This window comes from Ischnura elegans, chromosome 3, assembly GCF_921293095.1.
Source record: "Ischnura elegans chromosome 3, ioIscEleg1.1, whole genome shotgun sequence".
Classification (NCBI taxonomy): domain Eukaryota; kingdom Metazoa; phylum Arthropoda; class Insecta; order Odonata; family Coenagrionidae; genus Ischnura; species Ischnura elegans.
The window spans coordinates 4,120,991-4,148,759 of record NC_060248.1 but is presented as its reverse complement, the minus strand read 5'-3'; the positions used below and the strand labels follow the sequence as shown (position 1 = coordinate 4,148,759).

Below are 27,769 nucleotides of genomic sequence, written 5' to 3'. Positions count from 1 at the left end.
GAATTGGGGAAAGTTTGCGCATCAATTATTTACCAGTAGATTTTGTTAAAACCCTCATACTTATTCCAGACAGCGAGTTTTAATTGAATGGATTAATAGAATTTTCATTCGAGTAAAACAACGTACAAAGAAATGTCATAGTCGGAACCAGCCAATCAGATCCATCTCGGAATTTGCCGATTCCATCTTGGCCTCTCAATCGCCGCCCTTTTGTTTTTCGCTCTCCTCGCGATGTCCGAATGAATGGGAGACAGCAGCGCCACACTCTCCACGGGCGCCATGTTTGACCCTCTTCACTCACGCTCCAACAATCCCTCCTCGATTCGATTTCGACGCTCCAACTCATCTCTTCGATCGACTGCGATGCGTCTCCACTAGTTCTCTTTCCTGTCTGTCTGCTCGGTATGTATGTACCAACAGCATTTTATCAACTTGCTGTTTTCGATCGAGCTGATAATTGAAGTACTACCTGAACCTCAATGGGTGACATTAGTTGAACCAGGAAATGTATTACTTTAATGTACCAGGTTATACGTCGTGTAAGAATTAATTAAGTGGTGATGGTGTGGAGCCGGTCTAATGGTGATCATATCCCATGAATTATGCCACTTGTGGCCTAACTGTGTGAGTCAGGGAACAGATACTTCTCTGAGATGAGCTGACCGAGAGAGTCAAGGGGCCGCACGTATTCACCCGAGTCTTCATCCCGATTCAAACTCCGCTCCTGTCCATGTTGCTATCGCTACGAGACCACACTCTTAGTCTAGCCATCTCAGATTGAGATCTCGCCAAGTTCCAAGATGTCCCCCCGCTATTGCCTCATGTTTTTAAAATGAAATATGGCTCGAAAAGATACTTGTGCGACTGTTCTTTGTGTCTTCCCAGAATAAAGATGTGTGCTCTGTGTTATCGGTCGAACTACGTATGTTCTTAATTCTCTCTCTGCAAAAGTTCCCATAAATTCTAACAGAGTTGCATTTAGTTTCCAAAATACGAACTCCAACTCAAACTCCCCTTGACAGTTTAGAAGGGTGAGAACGCACGATGTATTCGCATTATTCTGAAATGCCTTCTGCCCTGAGATGCGGCCACGCTCTATTATAGTGGATTGCGAAGTCTAGACTTGTTTAGAATGATACGTTTGGAATCAAATACATCTTTTGATTTTGCAAGTTATCAAGCAATTTCTTTACACGGAATGAAATTAACAACATCGGTAATTTCTCTTAACCCCTTACATGTTTCTTACCTCGCAAACATTTCATGTCCATTACTAAACCTGTGGTCTTGAAAACTTTTGATTGTGAATTGTAATGCCTATGACAATCCGTTGATGTTTGGAACGCAAATCGTGTCGCCCATTCTGATTGTAAATCCATTCCAAATGTCGCAGTTTTTACTTGGCTGTGCAATTTATTCAGCATCTAAGCGAATCGCATTCTTCAATCTCTTGTGGAAGAAAGTTAATAAGTTGGAATCACTTTTTCAATTCTCTTCGTAGAAATGTAGTTGTGTTTCGGAGGCCGGTCAAGTGGTGCAAGTGTTCTTATCACATTGCCTCCCCATCTCACATATCGCTCGCTTCCTCTTTCGACTTAACTTATTGGCATTCGCGTGGTTCTCTGTAAGAAATTTAATCACAGGCATCGATTTTTGTTGTTAAAGGAGTTCTATAATTGTTGATGTAGGATTTATCAATTTTTGGACGTATTTGATGAATAATTCGAAGTTACACTTTAATGTAGAAGGCGCAAGCAGAAGGTACTGTGATGGGACGTATTTGTACGGCTTCGATGCGTCTGGCTCTCACTTTATGCCTCAGCATCCTGTTTCCATGGTCGTCCGATTGGACATTGTTGCGCGTGCATTGCTCATGGGTCCTGCAATTGGGATGGGATAGAAGACATAGGATATATCGATACCTCCATTGCAAAAACGATCAACAATCGCCCACCGAATCAAATCCGCTCATCTAGTAGCCCAACAATACGAATCCGCTCAGCTGGCAGTGTCCGGAGCATAACCGCTCACCTCCAAGCTTGGAGAATAGGAGATGAGCGGTTATGCTCCGGAGACTACCAGCTGAGCGGATTCGTATTGTTGGGCTACTAGATGAGCGGATTTGATTCGTTGGGCGATTTTTGAGCGTTTTTGCAATGGAGGTATCGATATATAGGATAGGACATCTTACACTTCAGGTTAAAAGTTATTTTATTTTAGTTAAAAGTTCACTCTACTTATGATAAGTAGAGTGAACATGGTCAAAAATACGTTTATCATTAAAAGTTGTTAAGCAAATTACAGTTGTAGAAAAAAGTGTGTTTATAAGCCTTATTCTCTTGATAATTTAAAATGTCTTAGCTTAATTATAGAACAATTAAGGTATGAAGATATTATACAACAACTAAAATATTTTTACCATGCTATTAATAAAAAAACAATGAGACAGATACCAGAGTTCATTTTTTAAGATCTTTAAGGTTAAATTTGTATAGTCTTTTAATATTCGCTACCGTAGGAGGAGAAATAACTTAAATCACCTCTGTCTCTTTATTGTACGCAAGTCGGTCACGTAGAATTGGCCGTTTATGGCTCTGGAGGTAATGTGGGTACCATGAATGTAATTTCCAATTGATTCTCTTAGACAATTTCTGTGATTTATCCTCAAAAGGAATCACCATCACATCGAACCCGCTGACCTCTCCATTTTGTCTTCAGTTCAACAAATGGGTCTGGATCCAAGTTGATATCTTTAGCATGTTTCTGCCCTGAAAAACTTTCATTTGTATTACATATGTGTATGTTAAGGATATCTGGTACTGCGTGAACTTTGTCCCAAGGCTTTACTTTGGTGATGGTATCATTAATACGATTTTCTCCAGGATAGTAAACCTTGGTCTTTGAACAAACTTCTTAGGCGACTGCTGCAAAGTCCTGGGCCGATTGAATAGTAATTGAGAAGGACACACTGCATGAAAACTAAGTTCACTAAAACAAACAAGCCGCTCAAAATTTATATCAATGACAGTAATTAATATCCGAAAGAAACTGTTCATCCACATCGTGTCTTTCGGAAAGAGTTCGTGGAAGCGTAGCTCTCCTCGTCTGTAGTATTCGTGCTTCTGTCACCATGGAAACGCTGACAATTCATATTTCGGATTTTTAAATCACGAAGAAACATGCCAAAATTCCTGGTTTTATTGGAAAACACCATGTCTGTGCGTAATCTTTAGTCTCAACCTGGAATTGCAATCGAGTATGTTTTGGCGATGTAATTCGGCCCCTTTTGAACTATCCTCCAAAGTGCGCACTAATTTTATTCTCTTCATTTTTCATCGTGTGTAATGCTTCAGACGCTATTAGCAGTGAGTATTTTTGCGACTGTAATATGTGGAGCATGCATATTAGGCTTCCCTGGGATTATGAATGAATCGGACCGAATGAATGGGATATATCACGTCCTCTCTCGAGTGAAACTTCCTTCCTATAATGCATCTCGGTTCGTTTATTGCTATCACTCATTGATGATGATATTTAATGTGAAAGTCGTTTTCCACAACATTCAAAATTAGAGATGACGTGTAAATGGTCAATCTTAATTGAAAGTTATGTAAGGGAGTGAGACCGTGAAATATGTAGTCTTGCTTTACTCATAAATATCTTTAGACTATTTAAAATTCCTTTTGCCATTATCAGTCCTAAGGGTTAATCATATATTTACATGATGCGGGCTAGGTCTTACAGGATGTTGTGTGTGTAAAATGTTTCAAGGCGTATATTGTGAAGAACATTTTCTCAACTGCTGACCTGCGCAGTTGGTAATATCCGTGAAAGATATGGTTCAGTGTGAAGTGTAACTTTTTGATTTAACAGCTGAAAATAACATTTAAATATTTTTAATAGTCCTTAATTGGAAAATAAAACTAGCCAGAAAACTGAAACGCGAAGTAATTGCTATCTCAGGAGTAATTTCAATGCAATTTAAAAATTTTATTAGAAGAGATTTGGTGATTTTTGCCAATTTCTTTTGCGATATTTATTCAGTTTTGAAGGTCGATATTCTCCCGCAAAAGCGAAAAATTGTCATTATTAAAAAATTATTAATGGGGAAGTTGCATGAAATTTTTTTCATCGAAATAATATATGATTCTTATAGCAATTTTCACCAGGAATCCATTTTCACCGATCAAACTTCTCGTAAACCATTGCTTTTATCATGAAATTCATTTAAAACAGTGAAATGCGTCTGCAAACGCGAAGTTAGCTCTGATTGTTGGTTACGTCATTTCTCCCTACGGCGTTTGCGTTTTGCATGTACGGCCGCAGAAGCTACAATGAAGCAGTCGTTGAATAAGTGAATATTTCGGTATTTTTTTAATCCGTGTTTTCTCTCAGACATTTTATGACGTTACTTAGTCACGTCAAGTATATTTTATCCATTTTCTGTATTCGTAGAACAAGAATATATCGAATATATGCGAAATGGAAGACGATTTCGTGAAAAGACTATTGCGATAATCTCCCAGAGGTGAATTCCATAATGATGGCATTATATTTTAAAAGTAACCCAGACTTTTTGGCTGCAGAGTTTAGAGAAGTGAAGGCTTCGCGGTAAGTTTTTCTAGTTTATTATGGCATTACTGGACCAGCTTTTACGAAAACAGTAGTAGTTACTCAGCCTCCGTTGAAAATTTATGTATGAAATGTTGATGCATCTAGTTAGTGCAAATATAGTTTATATGGCACATGTTATGATTTTTTGCTTTCTGTATGATATCAGCTTTTTGATTCAGTATGTTGTCAAATGCTTTCTGTGCACAGATTTAAGGCAATTTTTCTGTACACATTATGCACATCATACTATGTACAGTTTTAAGGTGTGTTCTGTATGCCTACTGTCTGATGTGTGTACAGGTTTTGACCGATTATGAACTTTTGTAGCCGCTTTTATAGTGGCTGCTTAACGATAGGCATAAGCATAAGATAAAACAGCTTTTAATGTTAGCTATTAAACTTCTATTAGAAGCCTACAAAATAATTATAAGCTATTTAGCAAACGTATGACAAAATTCAATCATTTATGTTAAATGGTATTAGGTGCGCAACTAATCTCTCGCTGTTTTTTAAATGAAAAATACATCTTTATTTAAAAAAAAGGTTATAAATGAATCATTCAAAGTATTTTCCGTCGCTTCCTAAAATGTAGGCCCATCATTGAGGCAGAGCCAGATTATCGTTATGGTAGAAGTGATTGTCTTTTAAAGCTATCCTCTAATCCTGCTTTTTTGCTCCAAACGGTTGTCAATGCAGGAATGAAGGACAAGCAACTTGTATTCCCTGACCTTTCTTATTACTCTCTCCACATGGGTCCTAAAGCTTTCTATTTGCTTAGTTAGCTTAACTTCATCTTGAGAGCTCTCTACATTCTTGGAAACTCTTGGTCTAATAAACTCTCAAATTTTACCACTGAATGAGTGAACAGTTAGTTTGAACGCGCGATCTACTTTTACCCCACAGCCTTTTAGAATTTGCTCAAGAAATCCAGTTTATGCGAATGACACTATCTATTGCCCGGCCACCATTACCCCTCGAAATGAAATTTTCTAAAGAAGAATCATATGATTTTTTTTGATTGAGTTTAGGTAGAAATAAATAGCTATAAACAATTCATTGATTTTATTGTAATGTTAAAAATGATTCCTTTTGAAATAATTGCGTTTGAAAAAACATTATTTCTATTTTTCTTCACAATCAGCAGTATAATGCACTGACTAGTACTGTAAAAAAACGGATTTAGAGTTTCCTTCGCAATTCACTTTTTTACTTTGTACCTATCGTAGCGTAATAAACTAAGCATAATTTGTTATACTGATCGCAGTAAAAAGAACTTATCCATACAATAGAAAATGTCACTCACTGCAGTGAGTACTGATCTATTTTTTTATGCTCCAATTCAGGTTAAACTTTGCCAAATTGGGTTACCTGGCTTTTCTATATCTATTTCTAAACAATCAATAGTTGACTCTACATGTGAAGGCGAGCAGGAAAGGGAATTGGCATATTAAGCAACATCTTATTTTTGTCAACCCAAAAAACTAGATTTTTCAAAAGACTAGCCACCGGAATAATGGAAGCAGAGAAATATCGTGCCGCTGTCGAGGGTGAGACATTGAGATCTAGGCTAAAATATTGTAGGATTTGTTGAGTCTAATTTTCCTGAACATACCAATAACATGTAACCCAGTCTTTCCTGATAGCATATTGACAATAAAATAATTTTCACAATCTACTCTTAAATACAATGCTGCCTTTTTTCCAAGAAAAACACAATATACTTGACCCTTTGGCTACATATCTCCCTGTCTGATTCCATGTCAGTCACTTATCATATTCATAGGAGAAGTAGCAGCACTGGCGGAAACAGGTTTCTGAACACCAACAATTTTTGATTCTGGTTTCAATTGGCATGACTTTGACAATCATTGACGAATTCAAAACATACAATAATTATAAGGCATCGGGTACTACGAGGGCTGTCAACCTACGGTAACTCAGCAAAAACATCATGCAAGCGACTGGCGGGTACTGCGCGAACAGGGCACCTGCACGTCCTCCGCACCACACGCTCAAGTCATTTCTCAGCATAATGCAGTCGTAATAACTTAAGGTAAAGTGATCTTCACGAACAAATCCCGTTGTTTTCGTCGACAGATCGTTCTTCCTCTTCATCGCCTTAACCCACTTCTTTCTTCTCGCTTTATTATTCGACATAAGGACGATTTATTATAATTTTTTATTAGAATTTCGAGATGTATTTGAACGCATAGGCACCACGCAATATTTATTATTCGATATTATAAACAGCACTTCACGTAGGTAAACATACCGTCTTCCTGGCGTACGTATACCGCAACAATCTCGAAGCTCCACGCCTCGGACGTTAGCAACTCTGTTTGGGGAGAAATGACGTCACTCCTCTTGGACACACTACTTTCGTTCGCACCCCCCACTCCTCCACTTTGACCTTTACTATCTTGAAAACTAACGCTTGTATTGAAATTTCCCCCGGTAGATATTCTTTCCTAGAGGTTTACTACATTTTGACATAGTTTTCAAAAAATGTGAAAATTCCCCATTGTAAAACTTTTAAACTATTTTGCCCCATTGTTCATTGATTGAAGAAGGCCAGATTGGTGGCCATGCGATGCCACTCTACGTTACGTCACAGGGACCGAGATAGCTATACGAGTAGTCAGGAGTTTTACATCGTCTGAGGTTACCAATGCATGCATGAGGCACAGAGCTCAGGGAAACATCTCTTAATAATCACCCATTAAAATTTGCCAAGGTCGGAAAGTTTTCCTCGTTTGAAAGGGCAATAATAAACCTCATTCAAGCCAAGCGCTACCTGCTAGCAGCCTGCATCTTAGTGGCGCTCAAAGCCTCGCCCCAAGGTCACCTCACACGGCGGTGGCGAGAACCAGAATGACGTCACATGGGCTTTTCCCAGCCTTCATACTTAGCCGTCGCGTTTCGCGCGCTAATAAAAATAATTTTCATTTAATTCAATTTAATCGCGAAAATTAGAAATCGTCATTTAAAAATCTAAGAGCGTGAAATGCGTACTCCAGGAGTAATAAACTTTCGATTTAGGCAATAAAAAATAATAGGAAACCACGCTATTGTCGGAGGAGAATTTGTACCACGGATATGAAATTTGCCTACAGCTGATTAAGCGAGGTCTGCGTCGTTGACATGTGCATTAGATTATGGCTTTCAGGAAAGACATTAAACCAATAAATCCGTCTTAATCGTTGCATTAGGATAATTATTGTTCTGAGGGCATCATATTTAATGGCCGGGAGTCATTTTTTTGGGTTAATTACTTGCTGAGCCACCTGTGTGGAATGCATTAACTCTCTGAGATAATATGCCGGGCGCCTGGTAATCAAGTCGCTGTTGGATATCCATCAAATATTATTAAGCGTGGTTTGTATCCTAGTGAATTCATATCCCCTTCCGTTCCGCAACTACGGAAACCAGCTTATTACACATTGTACCTAGTGGTGGTGATTACTCACTGAATCCCAGGTCGCCAACTTTAAAGTGAGAGTTTTACGAACTAATGAAATCCACCGGTATCAGAGTAACATCACCAAGTTCCACCGAAGAATAGTAATTCAAGCGAAGAATAATCTAATATGTAGCACCAGTTCTTTCCTTTCTAATGGAATACCACCAAGTGACAGAAGTGGTGGATATCTATGGTGAGCTGGTGAAATAAAACCATTCATTGGGTTGCCGCCTCTATAATTACCTACATTTCAACTTCACCTGAAAACGGGGGCGTTAATCGCTTAGTTTTCATAGAATTTTTATACTTTTAGCATAATAATTTTTCTGTTTCGTTACCTTCAATAGGAGGTTCTAGAATTTCGGGGGTGTAGTTCAAAGTTCCCATTTCTGTTTGCTACTCCTTCGATTCGAGGTCTCGGTGGAAATCAATTCCCCACCCCTTCCACTAGCTGCATTCAGGGCCCACGGCCGTGTTTGTGACTGGACTCCACCGATCGGGAAGGATTCAAGGGAAGAGGGATAGAGGAAAAGCCAGTGCGTATGAACAGTGAGGACATTTGAATTCGGGAATTCGTCAGCGCTGAATCGCAGTGTGACACAAGGGAGCGTCTCGCCTCCTCTCCCGAAAAATGCACGACATTGCGTGCCTCACACGACCGCCATCTACGCCTCAGACGTCAACATTAATTGGTGAAATACTCGGCCACATTGAGTGAAATGCTTGGGCTCTGCGAAATATTTTCACTTGTTTCACTTCTGTTTTCTGAAACCCATACATGTGCAAGTCATTTTTGCTTAATTTTTCCCTAAAACTGTTGTGAGTGACGTATGCTCTGTGTGTTGGGTGCGTCGCGTCTTCCTTGGTGCTTCCTCGTCACCAACTTCGTCGACCTGAGGGAGGCAGTTGCAGTGTCAGCGAAACTATTGTCAGCGAAGACGCGGAGTGCATCGCCATCCGAGTGCTCTGCCACCTGCAAATTGGTCCCTTCTCTATTTTCTCCATTATTTTCGCGTTCGCGAATGATCAGATAGAAATGAAAGGATTCGTCAACAGTTAAGACGACGACCGCAGAGCGTTGCAGGGATTTTACGGCTGAATGGGGAACGTGAACATTTTTTAAGTACTAGAATAAGAAGGTCCCTACGTCAAATCCACTCGCCCGAAATTTCTTGGGTGAATAATGTTTTTTAGCCGAGTCATGAATCTTAAAAATAAATCTCCATCGGCTGCTTGAAAACACGACGTCATCGGAGCGTGACGTCACGGCACGGACTCATGATAGAGCGAGGAAGTGGATAGAAAAACTGTCAATTTAGGGGCTCAAACGCAAATTTGGAGAAAATAATTGCTGTTTTAACGTCAAAGGGCAAATTATGAATATGTTGGGTTGCCAAGGCGTTGTTTAAATAAATAAAGGGTATTGTTTGGGGAGATTTGAAATGATTAAATGACAATAAGTTGATTTCAGATTGCGGTCTACGTTACACACCTACACAGTTTGCCTAATGCAATAAGTGTATTGCAGCATGAATTTTCAATAGAAAAACTTCTGAAAACCATGTAAATCCTGTATAGCGCCCCGTCGCTCAACTACCTAACTGTGTTTCCTCGCCGGAAAAGGTTTTTGCTTTTGTCCCAAAGGGCAAAAATAAGAGGAGAAAGTGGTTGATGACCGACAGAATGGACTTAAATACTTTATCTAAATTTTCAATAAGGAACGCCAAGGAAACGAAGATATTGGTTGGCCGAAGAAGAGAAGAAGCCAAGACTAACACTAGAATAGGGAAGCAAACATAGATGAATGCTGTTATTTGGGAAGTAGGATCACTAGCGACGGGAGAAGCAAAATAGAAATGATCACCAGAAGCAGGGTTTTATCGAGTCGCCACTTTTTATCGGATGGCCACCAAATTTAGGACGTATCAGTCATTTCACTTGTAAAGAACACTAGAAGTGTACTTATTAGCCTACCCATTGTAGGATTAAGGAAGGTGGCTATTCACGATAATAAATACTGATTAAGACTATACCCGTGAGGAAAATATAAGGAATATAATACGAGAAATATGAGGCCTTTGGCAAGGGAAACTCAATATTTGCTACTGTGATTCCCATAACTCCCGCTACGTGTCAACGCAAAACCTAAAATTTCGACTTTTTATTGTTTATAATATTATTTCGACTAATACTTTTCGACTTGAAATTTCGAATAAAAACCACTGTTTTTCAGGAAATCAGCAGCCATACGGGACTCGACCAAAGTAAGTGGTCGTATTGTGCCTTCTTAAATCCCTCTTAAGTCAATTTTTCCTTAGAAAATCTACTACAAAGCTCGATGATGATTTTTACTTCGATCTATTGCAATTAAGGCGTTTCCAGTCACGTGACTTCAGTCGACATTTAAGAACTCTTTATTAGCATTTAAAGATGCTTGTGGAGTACTAGGGCAGTTTTGGCTTATATATTTGGACCGGACAGAAATGTCAATTAAACGAGACTGACTTATGTTAGTGGCATGATGAACAATTTGCATGCATGTTCCCCATTAGGCTGTGAGCCGCTACGTCAGAGCCTTAGATTGTTTGAGCAATTGAGAAGTTGTAATTTTCTGAGAGATTCGGAGATGATCTCCTCACTATATCTCTAGGTCCGACTGAGACGATGAAATAGGAGGGACATTTTGCCTAGGAATTCCTTCAGCATCCTAGGAATTCCTCTGACAAGTGCCTGGCCTCCTCTGTCTGCCTAGCACACGTTCTCTCACTCTATTCTTGCACCCCCGTCACGGCGGCGTCGCAGTTGAAGAAAGCAGTGGTTTGGAGTCGAAGTGCATGGGAGGAAATTTCGGGCCCGACGAGGCGTTTCTCGGCGCAATGGCTTTTCGTGCGAATAGCACTTGCCTGATGGAGTAATGAAAATCGCGCTCGTCCCTCCGAATGATGAAAGCATTGGCTCTCCCGCGCATGCGCTGTCGCAGCACATTGCCATCGTTCCGACAATATCTCCCACTGGCAAACAGACGCCTCCCCTGTGCACTAAAATAGCCAACCCCCGCCCCTCTGCCTCTCTCTCTATGCCTGGCAACATTCATTGCAGCGCTATTACATGGTTAATGTATGTCAAATCAGAACACGCCTTATAGAATTGTCACCTTTTCATCTTTGAAAATTTGGCTAAGCGATAGGAGGTAATGAGACTAAGGAAAATGCCAACTTTTGTTTTTTTTTGTAGTTTCCCGAATATGGCGATGTAAAATTGCCAAAACGGGCCGAAAAGCGAATGAAACTAATTCGAATCACTCTGAAAGTACATAAATTGAGCATGAGAAGAGCTGGAAAAGGGACAATTTTGCAGTATTTTGCTGAAATCCGTTATCTTTGTATTTCTCTGATACATTAGTGGTTACTTGGTTGCGTATTTTAATATCTGTGTGCCTCAGATAGTTTTGGACGATGCAGGTGTATCCGTGAAAAGCGTGTGCATGAAAATGATAAGCTGGGATAAACAAGTCGAACGAAAATGCTCGAAGACGGCACTGAGAATACCCACAACGCAGCAATGTCACGAGAATCCCAACGCGCATCGTGATGTCATAGGTTGAAAAACAAAGGAATTGAAGATTGCGAAGGACAAATAAATTCATCTTCTCTTCTCTGTGACAAAATTTTTGCCTGCAATCGATTCCTAATAAGTTATGAGTTGAAAAAAAACAATCTCCAATCGTATTCTTTGCCTGAGTTAACCACATAGTTGCTCTTTGCAATATATCCAGAGGTATCGACTTCTACTCGTTCTAAGTTGAACTGCTTCAGCGTCGATAATAATAATTAAATTATTATAGACGATCAACACGAATCGATTGATATTTTCATTCGACCAATTATAATTGGTCGAATGTAAATCTCAATGTGTTGGCTCCGCAATGGCTGTCCGCACGTCGACAGCTACTGCGAGAGTAGAGCATCGTGCGAAGCAGCTGGAAGCGACTGGAAAACGGCTGGAAGGCACAGACAGCAACAATCTAGCAGTGTAAGCGATGATTGTGACGCTATTAGTTTGATTGCCATTGCCAGAGAAATCTACTGGGTCAGCTACGTTTGCTCATGCAAATTGCATACACTAGTCTCGAAGGCTGATATTTATTCACAGATATAAGTGCGGAACAAGACGCTCAAACGATGATAATGCAATGAATTGTAAACATTGACTTGATTGGAGTGTGAAGATTGGACGGAAGATCCGTTGTAATTATCACGAAAAAAGGCAATCGTGATAAGTGGCGGAACGCTCTGCCGTGGACACATGAGGGGACACATAATATCCTTTTACGAGAGGACATTTATTCCTCACAAAAGGTATATTCCGCGCAATATGTAAACTTAGGAGTGTAGATCACGTAATTTTCTTCAATATGTAGGAATCCATATTATTTATAAACTGGAATATGTAAGTTTCGAGGGGATATTCAATCATATAAGAGCGGTTCATGCATCCAAAAGAAAAAAAAAGTGGCGTACTTAAATGGAATCCACGTGATTTGTAGCGTAAATAATTGGTACTAACTGTTCTGAAAACTAACTGTAACTGAGTTCGGAAAACTATGTAACTTCGACACAGTCACCGGATGCCATATTTTCTTCGCACGGTACCTCGCCCAATCGGCATCAAAGGCTTCCACTGATTGGACGACTGTTCTATGACCAAGCGCCAACTATCCAACTGTAATCGCCCCTGATCCCATTCGCTGTATGAATTGTAAACTTGTCTAGGCGTAGAAATTGTGAGTCGGGGTGCAATGAATTCTTTGCGTCAACTGTGATGTGCAGTCAAAAATATGCATAGGTACAAGTGTGTGCCATGCCTGTAGAAATATAACACACGGTTGGGTGCTGATGCTGTATAGACATTTTTCGGCGAGTGAAAATATCGATATCAAATATCGGGACGATGTATCGTTTTTCATCGGTACCGACTTCCAGGTGTATAGCGGATTCAAAATATCGGAAAGATAACCGAATAGGCCGTATCCACAGCCTCCGTACGTACCCTCGTGACAATTTCCTCTCCTCACCCACCATGCCCAGCACTTCCTTCCTGCCTTTTCCTCTGCCTTCATTCCCACTCCCCTCTTGACCCACATCTACAATGCCTCCTGCCTCGATTTGTGTACCCAAGAATGTATTTCTGGGCCAAGGTCAATGTAACTTGTGGTTAAATAATTTAGAACAAGAACGCCCTATGATATTTTTTAAATAAACGTGAAATTAAGGAGGTGCCACGGTATAAGGAGATGGATGGCGAGTAGGTAATAAGACAGCGCTAACGAGCTGCGGACGGTAGGCGCTATTAATTATGTTCCTCATATCGGGGAAATCCCTCCGCCCTCCCCGAATCAAACAAGCCACCCTCCCCCGTGCATTTTAGTGTAGCGAATCCCAAGTAGTTTCCGCGAATGCGAATTCTCTCTCTCTCTCTCTTTGTCGTCAATTCATGAATCGCGCTTCATCAATAATGGCTCCGAAGTCGACCGAACCTTTCCGATATATTATCTGTCAATTGCTCTCTCTAGGCGTAGGACCCCCCTCCCATTGTTCCGGCGGCACAACAGGTGTGGCGAGTCGACTAGTCGTTTATCACTCGTCTCCATTGACAACGGGACTCTCTCCATTGCTTTGTCGATGACATTGGCGAATGTACCCTAATAAACGTGGTGCATACTGTCATCGATTCCAGACCATGAACGAACGTTTTTCGGCGCGACCGGAGTTGGAGCCCCTTGTTCGCCAATTGGCGGATTGGCGGCGGTTTCTAGAACTATTTTCCCCGCGCCTTAAGGTTACTAAATTTTTATCTACAAATCAAAATTGTATCAAATTTTATTTGTTATTACAGCAAAAATTAATAATTAATGAGAAATTTTACAGAAAAAAGTACTTAATTAGATTTTGGACGATTGTCGTAATCCACTTCAATATCTCTGACCCAAGGGGTATAAACTTTTATAATGTCGTTCTTGAAGGCTTCAAAAACGTCAGGGCCCACTGAGTGACCGTGGTATTTTCGACAGTCATTCCCACTCCTCCAATTTGAGTACTTTCTTCAATCAATACAGTCTCACACACTTCTCTACAAAAACTATACCAATCAGTCACTATTTTATCCGTCACTTTCAAAACTTTGCATGCACTGCCCTAACCATTGACTAAAGCACAACAGGCAATAAAGTGAAATATCCGCTAAAATATTTAACCACTCTTGAAAAACATTCGTCCACATTATTTTTGTAATCCACTTCCATGCAAGTCATGTTCGAGCGTTTCATGAATTGGTAACTTCGATAATAAATCCAATTTGTTGATAAAAATTTAGTAACTATAACGCTCGGGGAAAATAGTTCTAGAAACCGCCGCCAATCCGCCAATTGGCGAATAAGGGGCTCCAACTCCGGTTCACCCCGCTTTTCTCCCGACTGTCACTTGTTTGTACTTGTGCGACACTCCTCGGCGAACTACGCCCATTCTCAAATGGCTTCAATTCGAAATATGCCCTCTGGTGACGCGTTGACTACGAATAATTATGGATAGTATTTGCGGAAGGGCTCTTCTTTTTGGCTTAAAAAATATTTAGAAATGGTATCTGTGGATAGGCAAATATTAATTTTATGAAGGATAATTAATTACTGCTTTCGTAAAATGTGACATTTTCAAATGGTGATAATTTTCCTAACTAGTATCATTTTTATGGTCTTGGAATGACATATCCATCCCGTCAAACCATTTCGTTGGCCGTACTTAGGACGTGGCCAAGCTGTTTACCGAACTATCTCGGACTGAGCCGTTTGAAGAACAAATGCTGGCCGGCGTAATTTGTTCTCCTCCCTAAAGATGATTACCCAAGCCACTCTGTTCGGCATGGATCGGCACTCATCCTTCATCCTTGGCCTTCGTGTTCCTCGATTACGAGACGCACACTTTCTCTTTTGAATATTCTCGTTCGCAGAATTTAACGTGAACGCAGTATTCTAGGCACTTGATCGATCAAGTTTCGTTAGAAATATTTTTTCGAACGGAGCTTGAATTAATAGCTTTGGAATGTTGCATTTTTCATGGAAAAACAGCATGCGCACGATGGAAATCATTGCTTATTGTCTGATATTCGAAGGATGCGTTTAAAATGTTATAATTTATATTAGCTTAGGTGAAGATCCTTAGATAGAGACCACAGAAGAATTGTTGAAGTGTTGTATTGTGTGTAAGAGTAGCGCCATGCGTACTCATTTCGGTTGGTACCATTGTCGATTGTTGCCGTATTTCCCATTCTTTCTGCTAAATTTGACGCACGCATCCTTCGCGTCTCCCATCTTATCTGTGCTGAACATGAAAACGACGCGTGTCTGTGCCCCTAATTCTCCTTCCGTGCGACATTGAGAGCGTGCGTGACGGCGACGCGGCGTGACTCAAGGACGGACGCGACAACGGGCAAGGGCGGTTGGGGGCGATCGTGGCGCCGCGCGCGTGGAGTTCGGCCGGCCGACGCACTACTCGTCGCGAGCGCCACCTTGCGCGCGCTGAACGGGGGGGGGGGGGGGGGGGGGGGGTTGGAGGGGACCTTGACCCATTTCGTGTGCTATTCGGGGGGGGGGGGACGCCATCCTTCGACTCCCCCATGTGTGGCGCCCGATTGCAAATGCGCATCTGTTGCTATTGTCCGTTTGCGAGTGTTGGGAGAGATGATATTTTTGTGTAATACATATTTTAAACTTACGAGAGAATTTGAGGAAATCATTTTTATTTATTTTCCACTTTTAATTAGGGAATAGTTGTTGTTCACGATTACATTTCGACGCGTGAGGTGAATTAAATTGTGATGATTAAGTCATAGGTAGTCAATTGATCTGATGTTGACCCCGTGCGTCGAAATGCATAGAGAATAGCAATTGCAAATAGTTAGATGTACTTCGTGTTGGCCCAAGCCTAATATTCAAGTTCAATTGACATGGGAATGTGAAGGCGAGGAGGAAATTGCAAATGGAACGAGGAATGTGAGCGAATGTAAGTTGTCGTTGAGAAAAAGTAGTTGGTGAGAGGGAGCCCTGGGAATGTTGTCTCCACTCGATATGTCGCCTCAATCGACAACTTCTCTTTTTATTGTACATTTCGATTGGTTTTGGAAAGTAAGAGCTGGATATTTCCGTTTTCCAATCATCCTCCTCTCGAGATATTTGGGATAAAATATCGACTGCCTTAATTAACCGTTTTGCGGATAAGTTGATGACGTCGCGACGTCATATCTAGCGTCCATCCCCTTCTCGTTGACCTTGCGCATGTGTGTCGCATGGATTGTTGCTGTTTACACTCTGATGAGCGATTCCTTTCCCCCAACGAGCGGTTCTTTCTGAGTGAGGTTCTCGAGTGACGTCACCAACTCATGAAAACTGGGATGAAATTTCGGTGTTTCTTTATGCTTGGATTATGGGAGAATGTTTGAATGGGGAAGTCTTTTTTCCGTGTTACACGTCTCTTATTCCATCTTCCACAGAATCCTTATAATGAATTGCAACTTCGCTTCCCCTGCCCACTGTGTCATGCACACGACCTTTGGCTCTCAGCGATTTGCTCACTCTGTGTTTGCCGAAAGACTTTTTCCGGCCGTGTTGCTTGCCGTGAATGAATTCTTCAGTGAATGTGTAGAGGAACATTTTGAAATGGCTCCTTGGTATTTTTCTCTGCTTACGTTGGCATTCCGACAACCAGCGTCGTGCAAAGTGTCCGTCAAGTGAGGAAATGTGTAGAAGGAACGAGCGAGATTTTTTTATGCGCTGAAATTAGAAATTATAGAAAAGGGGTTAAAATAGAAATTTAACGTGATTCCGAGTGGGTCAGCCCTGTGGTCACTGGCGTCGTATCGATGGAATATTCCTCGGTCATCGTCACGCAGGACTTTCGTTATTTTTTTCATTCAAATTGAAAATTTTCAGTCAAAATATCGGCAGTCGTGAAGCCCGATAGGAAGTGGAACAATTGAGGACGGGAAATGAATGCATGTGCTTTTTATTTGTCGTTTTGCTTGTGTCCCCGTGGCTATAAGAGTTGGCTTGCATGTTGGCAGTGTGTATCTACATGAAGATGATTTGTCCTTTTCGTTCTCGAATGCCTTGCTTTCCTATTTCAGTGCACGCATTTAGTCCGCAGCTGTGTCATGAATGGATCTTCTTCGTAAGATGCGCTATTTTCGGCCTTCACTCATGACGGTGAATAGTTATCTCTTAATTTATGCCTTTATTTTGAATTCGTTGGGTGGGAATTCCCCTTAGAAGAATACAAATTTCCAACTTTATGTTTTAATCAAATTCTTAAATGTGGCCCTCGTCGCTTATAATTCCAGTGGAACAACTCGCGTTCCGTCGCTTGGCGATATCTGTGACGTCATCTCTTTAGCGCACTTCCTTAATCCGTAGCAACGATGCATCGAATGACGTCACGAGGAGCAAATTTCTCTTTTTTATCATTGACTGAAGTGCCTCCATCGCTGTTAAAAAACTGTCTAGCATTACTCGTAAATGCATATCTATAAATAGCAAAGCTATTGCAAAGTTCGCAATCTCGGGGCCGTTTTCCAGAACATTACTCAATGTTGAGTCCTCTCTGTGTCCCTCACTCGGCGGCTTATAGCTCACAAACTAAGTCGAGTTTGATTTGGGATTTTTATTTCTGAAAACTTAACTTCAACTCAACTGATTTTGCTGGATCAATTGTGGTAAAATTGAATTCGTCTATTTTCATTCATGATATCCTATTAACAACTAGCTTCAATTGAGGGCAATAGCTCGCGTGGAAGTATTTGTACGAGAGATTTTTGAGACGCAAGTCGACATTTTGGAGCCTCGATTGGAGTCGACAACGCTCGTCTCATATTAATAGCAACGGAGGCGAGATAGAGCATGCATAGCCACCTAGAGAGAAGGACCGATCGCAGGTGTGTGACGTAGTCACGGCTGTACCGTAGATTTAAATGTCACCTCTGCCACGATGTCTCTTTGTCTTCTAGATGATGGTTTGGTTACTGTGAATTACAGGCACTTCTCTCCGATCTGGGCACCTTCAATTCAACACGAATTATCTTCCCCTTCTTCTCGTCCAAGGCCACGGATATCACAAGATGTTAAGTGTAGCTCGCGCACCTAAAATTAATAAATAAGAAAATTCCATGTAAGTTACTTGGTCATTTCATTTTCAGTTTTAGGCATTTCTGCACGAGAAAAATATCTAATGACTAGGCTAGTAATTATAGGAGATAGTTGTATGCCTAAATGATTTTTTACATAACAGTAGAGCATATAATAATTTGAAATGATGAAAGCCGCAGAACAGGCAGAACATACCAAAGGGCAAGCTAAGAAAAAATATTCGATCCTATAAACTTGGCTGTTTATTCCCAGTAAATCCTATAACCGTACGTTTACCGAAAGAAAGAATACATAAAAGACAACTAAAATACAAGAATTTTCAGATGAATTGATGCTACGATATTTTAAATCATCACAAGTTGAAAAAGGTCTCGAATTTCCTCAACTTGTTCATCGGTTGGCTCGGGTAGCTAAAATTAGGCTAGTTAATTAAAAAATCATCTATAGGGAGGAGAGCAACAGGTGTCCAAACGTTTGGCGAATTGTCATTGTTTACGGGACGCATTGTTGTTGTCGTGTCTGAAGTTGCCTCTCTCTCTCTTCCTTATGTTGCAGGTGAGATCCCAAAGGACTACAAGGGCTTTTCGTCGAGTGGGCCCCCGACGCCGCCACCCCCACCTCCGCCCCCGCCGTCCTCCGCCCCCGGGGCGACGCCGCCCCTCCGCAATGGCCTGTGCTGCCCCTCTCCGCCCCTCGTCCACGCCTCTCCGCCGTCGTCTCCGCCCCCGCCCCGTTGCAACCTGCAGCCCCAACACCCCCTGCCACACCTCGTGGAGGAGGATGGCGCGGAGGAGGATGCGGCTCCGCCCCCCTCGCCCCCGCTCAAAGCAGCAGCGCCCACCACCCCCTGCTGCCCCGACGAGCACCCGCCCGCCTCCCCGCCCCGCGCCTTCAGGCGCATCTCCGTCTCTGGACAACTGGCGCGGCTGGAGGAGGCGCAGGAACTTCGGCGCCGCGTCGGGTGAGTCTCCAATCGTCGTCAATGCCTTCTATCGATGGGTGCAGCTCCCTGGCTTCCAGTCCGTAACTCCCATCTTAATTAAAATTCACCATAAAATTACATCTAAATATCCTATTCTCCTCCTCGCCCTCCCTCGTTTACCCAACATTTTCTTCCCTCTAACGCTGTTTTCAACATCCCCTCCCCGCTAAGTACTCGCTCCATCGATACCTTCTGTCTCCTCCGTATCTCATCTAGAAGCTGCCTCTCCTCACCCACCATACCCAGCACTTTGTCGTTCCTCTCTGTCCACTTCACCAACTACATTCTTCCCTCATCTCGAACGCCTCCAGTCTTCTCTCGTCCTGCTTCCTTAGTGTCCCATGTTTCTGCACCGCAAAAAGGCTAAGTCCAGATCAGATCCTTCGCAAACCTTTTCTTTAAACTCTTACTTGAAGATCCTCTCATGAGCTCCTTCCTGTTCATGAACGCCTCCTTTGCTAATGAAATTCTCCTCTTAATGTTCTTTTGCTCTATTCGTTTTCCTCCTATGTGCCGCGCAAACAAATTAAAAAATTTCTGACGGTAACTCTGTGTGACAATTTTCTGTGAAAAACATATGGCCGATTGAGAAATTGAAAGAGGTTCAGCATTAACTGGCTTTCAAAAAAGATGTGGAAAAGAGAATACGTCCAAAAAAATCAGTGAAAGAGATTTGGAATCAGTGAGGTCACTTTTAAAACAAAAGTCGTTATGAAAAAACCATGTATGGATCACGGAGGAAGTATTCGATATCATTGAAGAAAGAAGAAAATACAAGGCTGCGAAAACAGAGGAAGGGCAGTATAGGGTAGTTTCATTCATTAAAGAAAACGAAAGGCATTGATTGCGATTCGTTACCCAGCATTAGTTTATTCATAATGTACAAATTGTTGGTTGTAGAAATCCCAGTTTAGACGAATGTTAATGGTCAACCTCATTTTAAAAAGGCCACATTGGCGCCCATGCGATGCCACTCCACGTGACGTCACAGGAACCTAGTTTCTATGCGAGTAGATAGGAGTTTTACGTCGTCTGAGATTACCATTGCATGCATGAGGCACAGAGCTCAGGGAAACATCTCTTAATAATACATAACATCTTTTAATAACCTATTAAAATTGGCTAAGGTCGGAAAGTTTCCTTTGCTTGCTAGAGTAATGATAATCCTTATTTAAGCCAAGTGCTACCTGCTAGCATGGTACTCCACACTACCGCCATGCTCGGCAGCAAGCAGCCTGCATCGTAGCGGCACTCATAGCCTCGCACCCAGGTGGCCTCACACAGCAACAGCTAGACGTCACACGGGCGCTTCCCAGCATCCATGCTTGGCCGTCGCGTTTTCGCGCGCTTGAAATTTTTCACTTTTTATTTAATCGCGAAAAATAGATATCGTCATTTAAAAATCTATAAGCGTGTAATACGTACTCCAGGAGTAATAATCTTTCGATAGGCAATAAAATAATAAACAGGAGAGCACCCTATTATGTAAGTGAGAATAAGGAAGTAAATATGTTGCAAAGTGGGGAAGGCTGGAGAAGCGTAGATGAAAAATATTTGTGAAGAGGAACAACACAATCTTGTGCATGGAAAAAGTAGAGGCCGCCTTTAGGATAGCGAGGAATCACTTTTATAGGTGTGTGGAACGGAAGTAAATTATGCCAATTTATTTTTTTAATTTTTAGATCTTTTGCGCATTATTTAGTTTATTCGATGGAACCTATTAGAGAAAGATAATGATTGCTCAGGAACAAAGATGATGTTGCACCTTTGTGGAAATGCATGCCGAACTGCGCAGCGACTGAAAATACAACTTACATATATCATCACTTGATTTTTAATTAATAGATAGCCCAGGTTACAAATAACTACAAATCAAATGGAAAAATTTCTGTGACTCGGCAGTGCAATCGAAAGGACGAAAACTCACTCATTGTGCGCGTGACTAAGTCACCTGGAGTTGAATATAATTAGTTGTTTTCCTGTAGCGCATGATGCGCGCGATTGTATTTAGGGAAGAGGCGCGCAAATGAATCGCTGCTCAACTCTTTTTCTGTTAACGTGCGAACAAGCAGGTGGGCTCTCCTCATAATAACCATTCTCAATGCTTTCTTAGTATTGTTTAATGCAATCACGTTGGAGTTTGATCCAAGGCAAAGTTCTGTGGAAGGAAGGATTTATCGTGTCAAGAAGAGTAAGCGATCCATGCCGATTGCAGCAGAATGTAATCATCGTATAATTCATAATCCTTCCACCGCGAGTCTCCCTCCTCATGTCACTGACCAATGCCTCCTCCTTTTTTTCCTAAATAGTTCCGGGACGCGGGAAGTGCACAACAAGCTGGAGAAGAATCGTCGCGCGCACCTCAAGGAGTGCTTCGAGCTGCTCAAGAAACAACTGCCTGCCGCGCACGACGAGAAGAAGTCTTCCAACCTGAGCATCCTCCACAGCGCTCTTCGCCACATACAGGTCACATCTCCTTTTCTTTCTCTTCCTGTGCGTGCCCGTCGAGTGCACATGCTTATCGCTTGCGTTGTTAGGATTTTATCCGCCCCTGAAAGAGCTAATGAGCCTCCCTTTTAAAATCCGCTCATTCGTTTGAGTTGTTATAAAGATAGAGTTGTAATAAATATGCTAGGTTAAAACATTGAATGTTTTTTTTAGATTAAGTTAGCGTGTTATGGTCTTTTGTGGGTGTACTATAGTTCTACTATCCGAAGACGCAACACATGTATTGTAGACATAGAGGGCGTTAGAGCAACTCTTACTCCTGCCTATGATTCAATAGCTATAGCTTTTTCAATTTTCGTACCTTGGGTTCTTAGTGTATGAGTTGGGATATCTTACTAATTAGTGGATTGTTTTGGATTTCCCCTTGAGGTATTTATCGCTCACGCGTGCTCAAACTCTCACTCTCCCTATTCACCCTAACTTGCTCTGTTTTCAACCTGGATGCGGGTTGTAAGGCGTCGCTAGGGTTCGACATCCCGGGTCATTCTGTGTCCTTGACGATGGTTGCGCCCTTTGGTCTTCAGTGGTGATTGGTGGAATGAGGGACGCGCGAGGCTCACCTATTGGCTCTTCCTTCTCTGAAAATTCTATTTGAACATTCTCATTTGAGTACTTTTCTTTCCTGAGCACAAGTGAAGTTTTGATTAACTCCAGTAAATAGGTCTATTTTACGAAAATAAAATTGTCATAATTTTCTCTGTAGGTACTTCGTGAATCATGAGAATAATGTGATTTGCTCATCGGCGAGTAATCATAGACTTATTAGCAAATGAATCCTTTAACTGGAGTGAAGTCACTGTAGTTAACCGGAGGATTCATAAAATTCTATATATAGAGTAACCACCCTCTGAAGTCTAGTGAATTATGTATTGCCTCCATCCATTCCAAGATGGTGTCGAGTCGAGGAAAGACCGTGAAAATTTCTATGAAAACACCCCTTAGACGCGTTTGTTGTTCTTTCGCATTGGCTGTGCGGTGTTGCAGCTCACACATGTAGGTGGCAGCCCTGTGGCGACAATGGCGAGACGACCGTTAACGTACAATGGCGAGCCCGAAAGAATTTTGCAATTGATGTGGTGTGGGTATGGGTCAAGTGCCGCGGGTTGTCAGCTGCCCAGGGGCAGCAAAATCAAGGAATACAAACGAGTGATAGTTGGGATTGCACCCACTCCAATCCACTCATCACGTACGCGTTTAAAGAGAGTCTTTCGATATATTCCAAGCTATTTTCTCGACGTTTAAAGAGAGTCTTTCGATATATTCCAAGCTATTTTCTCGATGTAACGGTCAGTGGCCCGCGTGAGGATTGATCAAAATGACCACTGGAGCCCGTCGAATTTATTTATTTTTATTTATGTATCGCAATTACTCCCGAAAACAGCACAATATGGCCTTTACATCGGGAGTTCAGTCGATCACACGCACCCATGTCCAGGAAGGGGAAACCCATCCAGACGGGACTCGAACCCGCGACCTTAGTTATGACCTAAACATGGCACTTCTGAACATGACCTTTGTAGGCGAGGACTTTTCCCGCCACCACCGAGGCCGACAAATTGAAAAGTTTGTTGCAATGAACATTGCTTACTAGTGTGCTGGGAAAAAAGGACATATGACGTCTCCCCGTCTTATTCATTCGATCACGTGATGACCACTCCGTCACGCTGATGACACGATTGCATCTGTTTCCTAAAATGTCCGCCGATGAGTACGTGGCGTTCCATTGATTCTCATGGTTGCATTTGAGTGTATTTGCACTCGCAAGGAAGAGCGTTAAATTCGATCGATTGTATCTAATCGAATGGAAATTTTGGTTTCTAGCCTATTATGACGTATTTCCCCTTAGTGTATCTCGGATCGCTCTTCCGTCAGCTTCGTTAGTGGCAACTTATTGAACTTCGTTTTGATTTCTGGTGGGATCTAACGGTGGCCCAATGCCGTATCTTTTGCATTAACATTCGTGGTATTGTTTGCAAGCGCAGTGAGGTGTCGCGGCGACCCAATGTAGTCAGCCTTGTGACGCAACACAGCCTTTGTTGGCCCGTGGTCAGCCTCCCCTCTCGAAGGAGGGCGTGTTTGTGGTCGGCGAGGTCACCCCATTGGGCAGAAAATTATTTGGGTCACCACGAGCAGAGGGGAGGAGGGTGCCCAAGGAGACGATTGCTGTCGTCGCTCTCGCTATGCTGAGGTGCTATGCGATGGCCTTCCCAATCGCAGAAAGAGGACCACCACGTGCGAGCGGGGAGTGAGTTGCCATGGACTCGAGTGACGTCACGCACTCGTCTGCCGCAAGGGTGTGGGTCTTGCGGTGAAATTAGGGCTCGCATCGCCACATTCAATCTCTCCTGGCCACAATGCGCTGTTTAATGCAACAATGGGTACGACTGTGTACCTATCAGTGGACTTATAAAATTGCTTGTCGATGAACGTCTTTAAAAGCAGCGAATTCTCTGGAGCACCAAACTCACTTTTGAATGCAGGAAATTAAAATGTAATGGGAGGTCAATCAATTTATTAAAGAGAATGAGATGGAGTCTCGTATTATTTGTCCCAAAACCGGCACACGCCCTATTCTGATGGATTGCCATCCCACTCATAGAACTTTTTAATCTCCTAATAGGAAGAAAACCCTGCTTGTTTTTTTACGTTCTTAGTGGAATCACGTGTTACACGACCATCATGTGTTTCTTTTTTGACAATTCATTATTTAAACAAACAATTTTTAAACAATTAATCTGATTTTCAAAATAATTCGCTAGAAAAATGAGTCGTGCAGTGTCTGTTTACGCTGATTCCCTCTCGATAAATGGGACGTCGCTAATTTCGTCATGGCGGAAAACCGCCATTTTGAAAATATACACCCGTTTATCAGGTGTTTATTTGGTTTGGCGAAATGCTGGTCATAAACAAGTGACTGTTGATAATGAAATGCGTAAAAGAATCTTCATGCTCCTTTATTTCCTGGATATAGACAGTTACTTATACCACTTATTTTATAAGAGCGCGACCCGGGTTTCAATGAGTAATCATCATCATCAGGCGCTAATTATAATTTGTTTATCTTGTAGTTACCTAGTTACTTGATGAATTTTAAAACGGACGCCAGAATAGGTGAAAAGGATGGGTAGAGGTATTCATTTATAAGGGTACTATCTTGATTTTCAATAATTTTTAAAATTTCTAACTATTCCCTAGAATCCAGTTCTCGGCGGTCATTGCAAAAATTTAAAATATTCATTTTAAAATCGCTTCTGTGGCAGTTACATATTAAGTGCTTAGCAAAATTACTCTTTTCATCTTTATTATGTTTGTAAGCACTTAAGACAGAGCAGAGCAAGTTCAAGACACCATTACTCACACAAACTTATGGCTTTTCATTCCATGATTCATCGCCTGTTAAGCATACCACTTTCCAAAGAAGACTTTAAGAAAGAAATCATCACCATTAAACAAATTGCTTCTGCCAACGGTTATTCTCAAAATTTAATAGATAAACTGATATTTAAAAAACAGAGAAGATTGGCTATCGACCAAATGTTTTCGGCGGACGAGGATAAAAAGAAGCAGTGGTGCACAGTGACGTACCTCGATGCACTTTCTCTGAAAATGGCTCATCATTTACCCTAAAGACAAATTCCGCTTGGCTTTTAAACCTTATTCCACCTTAAGGAGACTGATCGTTAAATGCAAGGACCATATAGACCGATTGGATAGATGTGGACTTTATTCTTTGAAATGCAGCGATTGCAATGGTGTATACGTGGGACAGACAGGAAGAAGTTTTGAAATCAGGAAAAAAGAACATTTAAGTGCTTACAAACATAATAAAGATGAAAAGAGTAATTTTGCTAAGCACTTAATATGTAACTGCCACAGAAGCGATTTTAAAATGAATATTTTAAATTTTTGCAATGACCGCCGAGAACTGGATTCTAGGGAATAGTTAGAAATTTTAAAAATTATTGAAAATCAAGATAGTACCCTTATAAATGAATACCTCTACCCATCCTTTTCACCTATTCTGGCGTCCGTTTTAAAATTCATCAAGTAACTAGGTAACTACAAGATAAACAAATTATAATTAGCGCCTGATGATGATGATTACTCATTGAAACCCGGGTCGCGCTCTTATAAAATAAGTGGTATAAGTAACTGTCTATGTCCAGGAAATAATGGAATACCACATAGTTAACCAAGAGTTAGTGAATTTTCTTCATGCTCCTGTTTAAAAAGTACATACGGTAATAATATGGGTATAAAAATGTCAAATTTGTTAGAATATTTAAATTTTTTAGCAAATTTTGAAATGAATATTACGCTTATCATTCCATTTAAACTTTCTTCATGCTAATTAGTGTAATAATAAGATATCTCTCCAAAATAAAAACATCGAGATTCTATTCCCAATATTGTCCATATTGGAGACATTGAAAAATTGACTTTTCTCATATATCGCCAGGAAGGCCTTTTCCGGTTGTTTTTTAATGGCATTAACTTTTTTTAATGACAATTTAGTTAAGGAAATTAAAAGTGGTCGATTTCTAAATCATTCATACAGGTCTGCGGCATGTATTTTTGTCTCCTGCGTGATTTTGAAGGGAACGGCCCTATATACATAATTTACATAACTTTCTCCACATTCAGATCTCTTTGCGATTTACTTGAATGTTCTGAAGACTACATGGACATTGTTTTTGCATAGTTTGTAGGTTTTATCACGACTTATATCGATAAAATGAACTATTCTTACGATAGTCATTCGCGAAACTTGGGTGCGTGTCATTTAGTTGCGAACGACGGTGTCGATGAACGAATGCCTTGCGTGTCTCTCTCTCTCTCTCTCTGGCGATCCTCTCTCGCCTCTGGAAATAGCCCTCGCGCGGCACGGCGGGGCAACAAGTTGGCGCTTTGGTTGGGGGGGGGGGGGAGGACGAAGGATACCCCTCCCACAGTCTCTCACCCCCCCTCCCCCCGTAATGCTTTTGGCGGCGGACGAGAGACGTCGAGGCAGATAGAGAGAAAGGGAGGGGGGGGGGGGTGCGCAGTGTCGAGAGTACAATGCGTTGGCCTCACTTCCGCCATTACATATTGCTCACTTTGGCATTTATTAAGTCGTATTTACGCGCGTAGTCCTGGCAACGATTGTACGACCACTAGGAAGCGCTGGCTCATGAGGTCGACTGGGATGGGTTGATCCAAATACATTTTCACAATTTTAATGTAATCTGTTATTTTTTCACATTTTACGTGACAGCGTGTTTTCAAATGAAACAATGACACGTTTTTTTCGATTTTATCAGTGTAACTAGTAAAGAATCCGTATCTGCAACGCATTGAAAACAGATGATGTACTTACGATCATGGACAAAGCTCATGGGGATGTTTATGTTCTGTCTCAATTAAATGAAGCAATGAACTTAGTTATCGAATGAATAATCTGAATTCTGCATTAATCATTATATTCTCATTGAAATAGAGCATATCTCGCGAGGCGTTCCTCATATTAATTCACCGCCCCCTTTTATCAATCGCACAGCGCATTTACTCGAAGTCAACCCTTGTGACGTCACCAACTCGTGAGTATCGGAGGGCGTCTCTTCCCTTTTCTCTTCAATCCTCCTCCGGAGAGTGGCTCCGAGTGAAGTTGTTTATTCCCTACCATTCTGCAGTTGAGTCCGATTTGTTGTGGGTCTTGTATCCACGACGACCACACTCACGCACGCATTCAGCGGACCTCCTCCCATCCACCTACGCGATTATTCAACGGAAACATTCTTTCCATTAGGATTCGAACCCGGAGCCCTTGGGCCAGCGGCGCATCCATCTGGTCACCACGCTTTTCCCACGATACCGTTTATGACGTCATATCTGTCGTGTGATATTTCCGACCGGTGCGAAGAACAACCGCCAAACGACACCTATGCGACACGACACCTATCTAGACGAAGCCTCAGCTGCATTCAGGGATGCGGAAAAATATTTGGGGGACCCAAACCGGGGATCTTGCCCCGGGAAA

The 27,769-nt window shown here is 41.7% G+C and overlaps 1 protein-coding gene across 3 annotated transcripts in view; it reads left to right on the top strand.

Moving 5' to 3' along the window:
- The window catches only part of LOC124155339 (max-binding protein MNT-like), a 174,025-nt gene that overhangs the window by 85,065 nt on the left and 61,191 nt on the right, over positions 1–27,769 (top strand). For all 3 annotated transcript variants that reach the window (XM_046529074.1, XM_046529075.1, XM_046529073.1), the window contains exons 2-3: positions 18,819–19,224; positions 21,555–21,711. In XM_046529074.1, the coding sequence (XP_046385030.1) occupies positions 18,819–19,224; positions 21,555–21,711 (563 nt within the window). The remainder of the gene's footprint in view (positions 1–18,818; positions 19,225–21,554; positions 21,712–27,769) is intronic.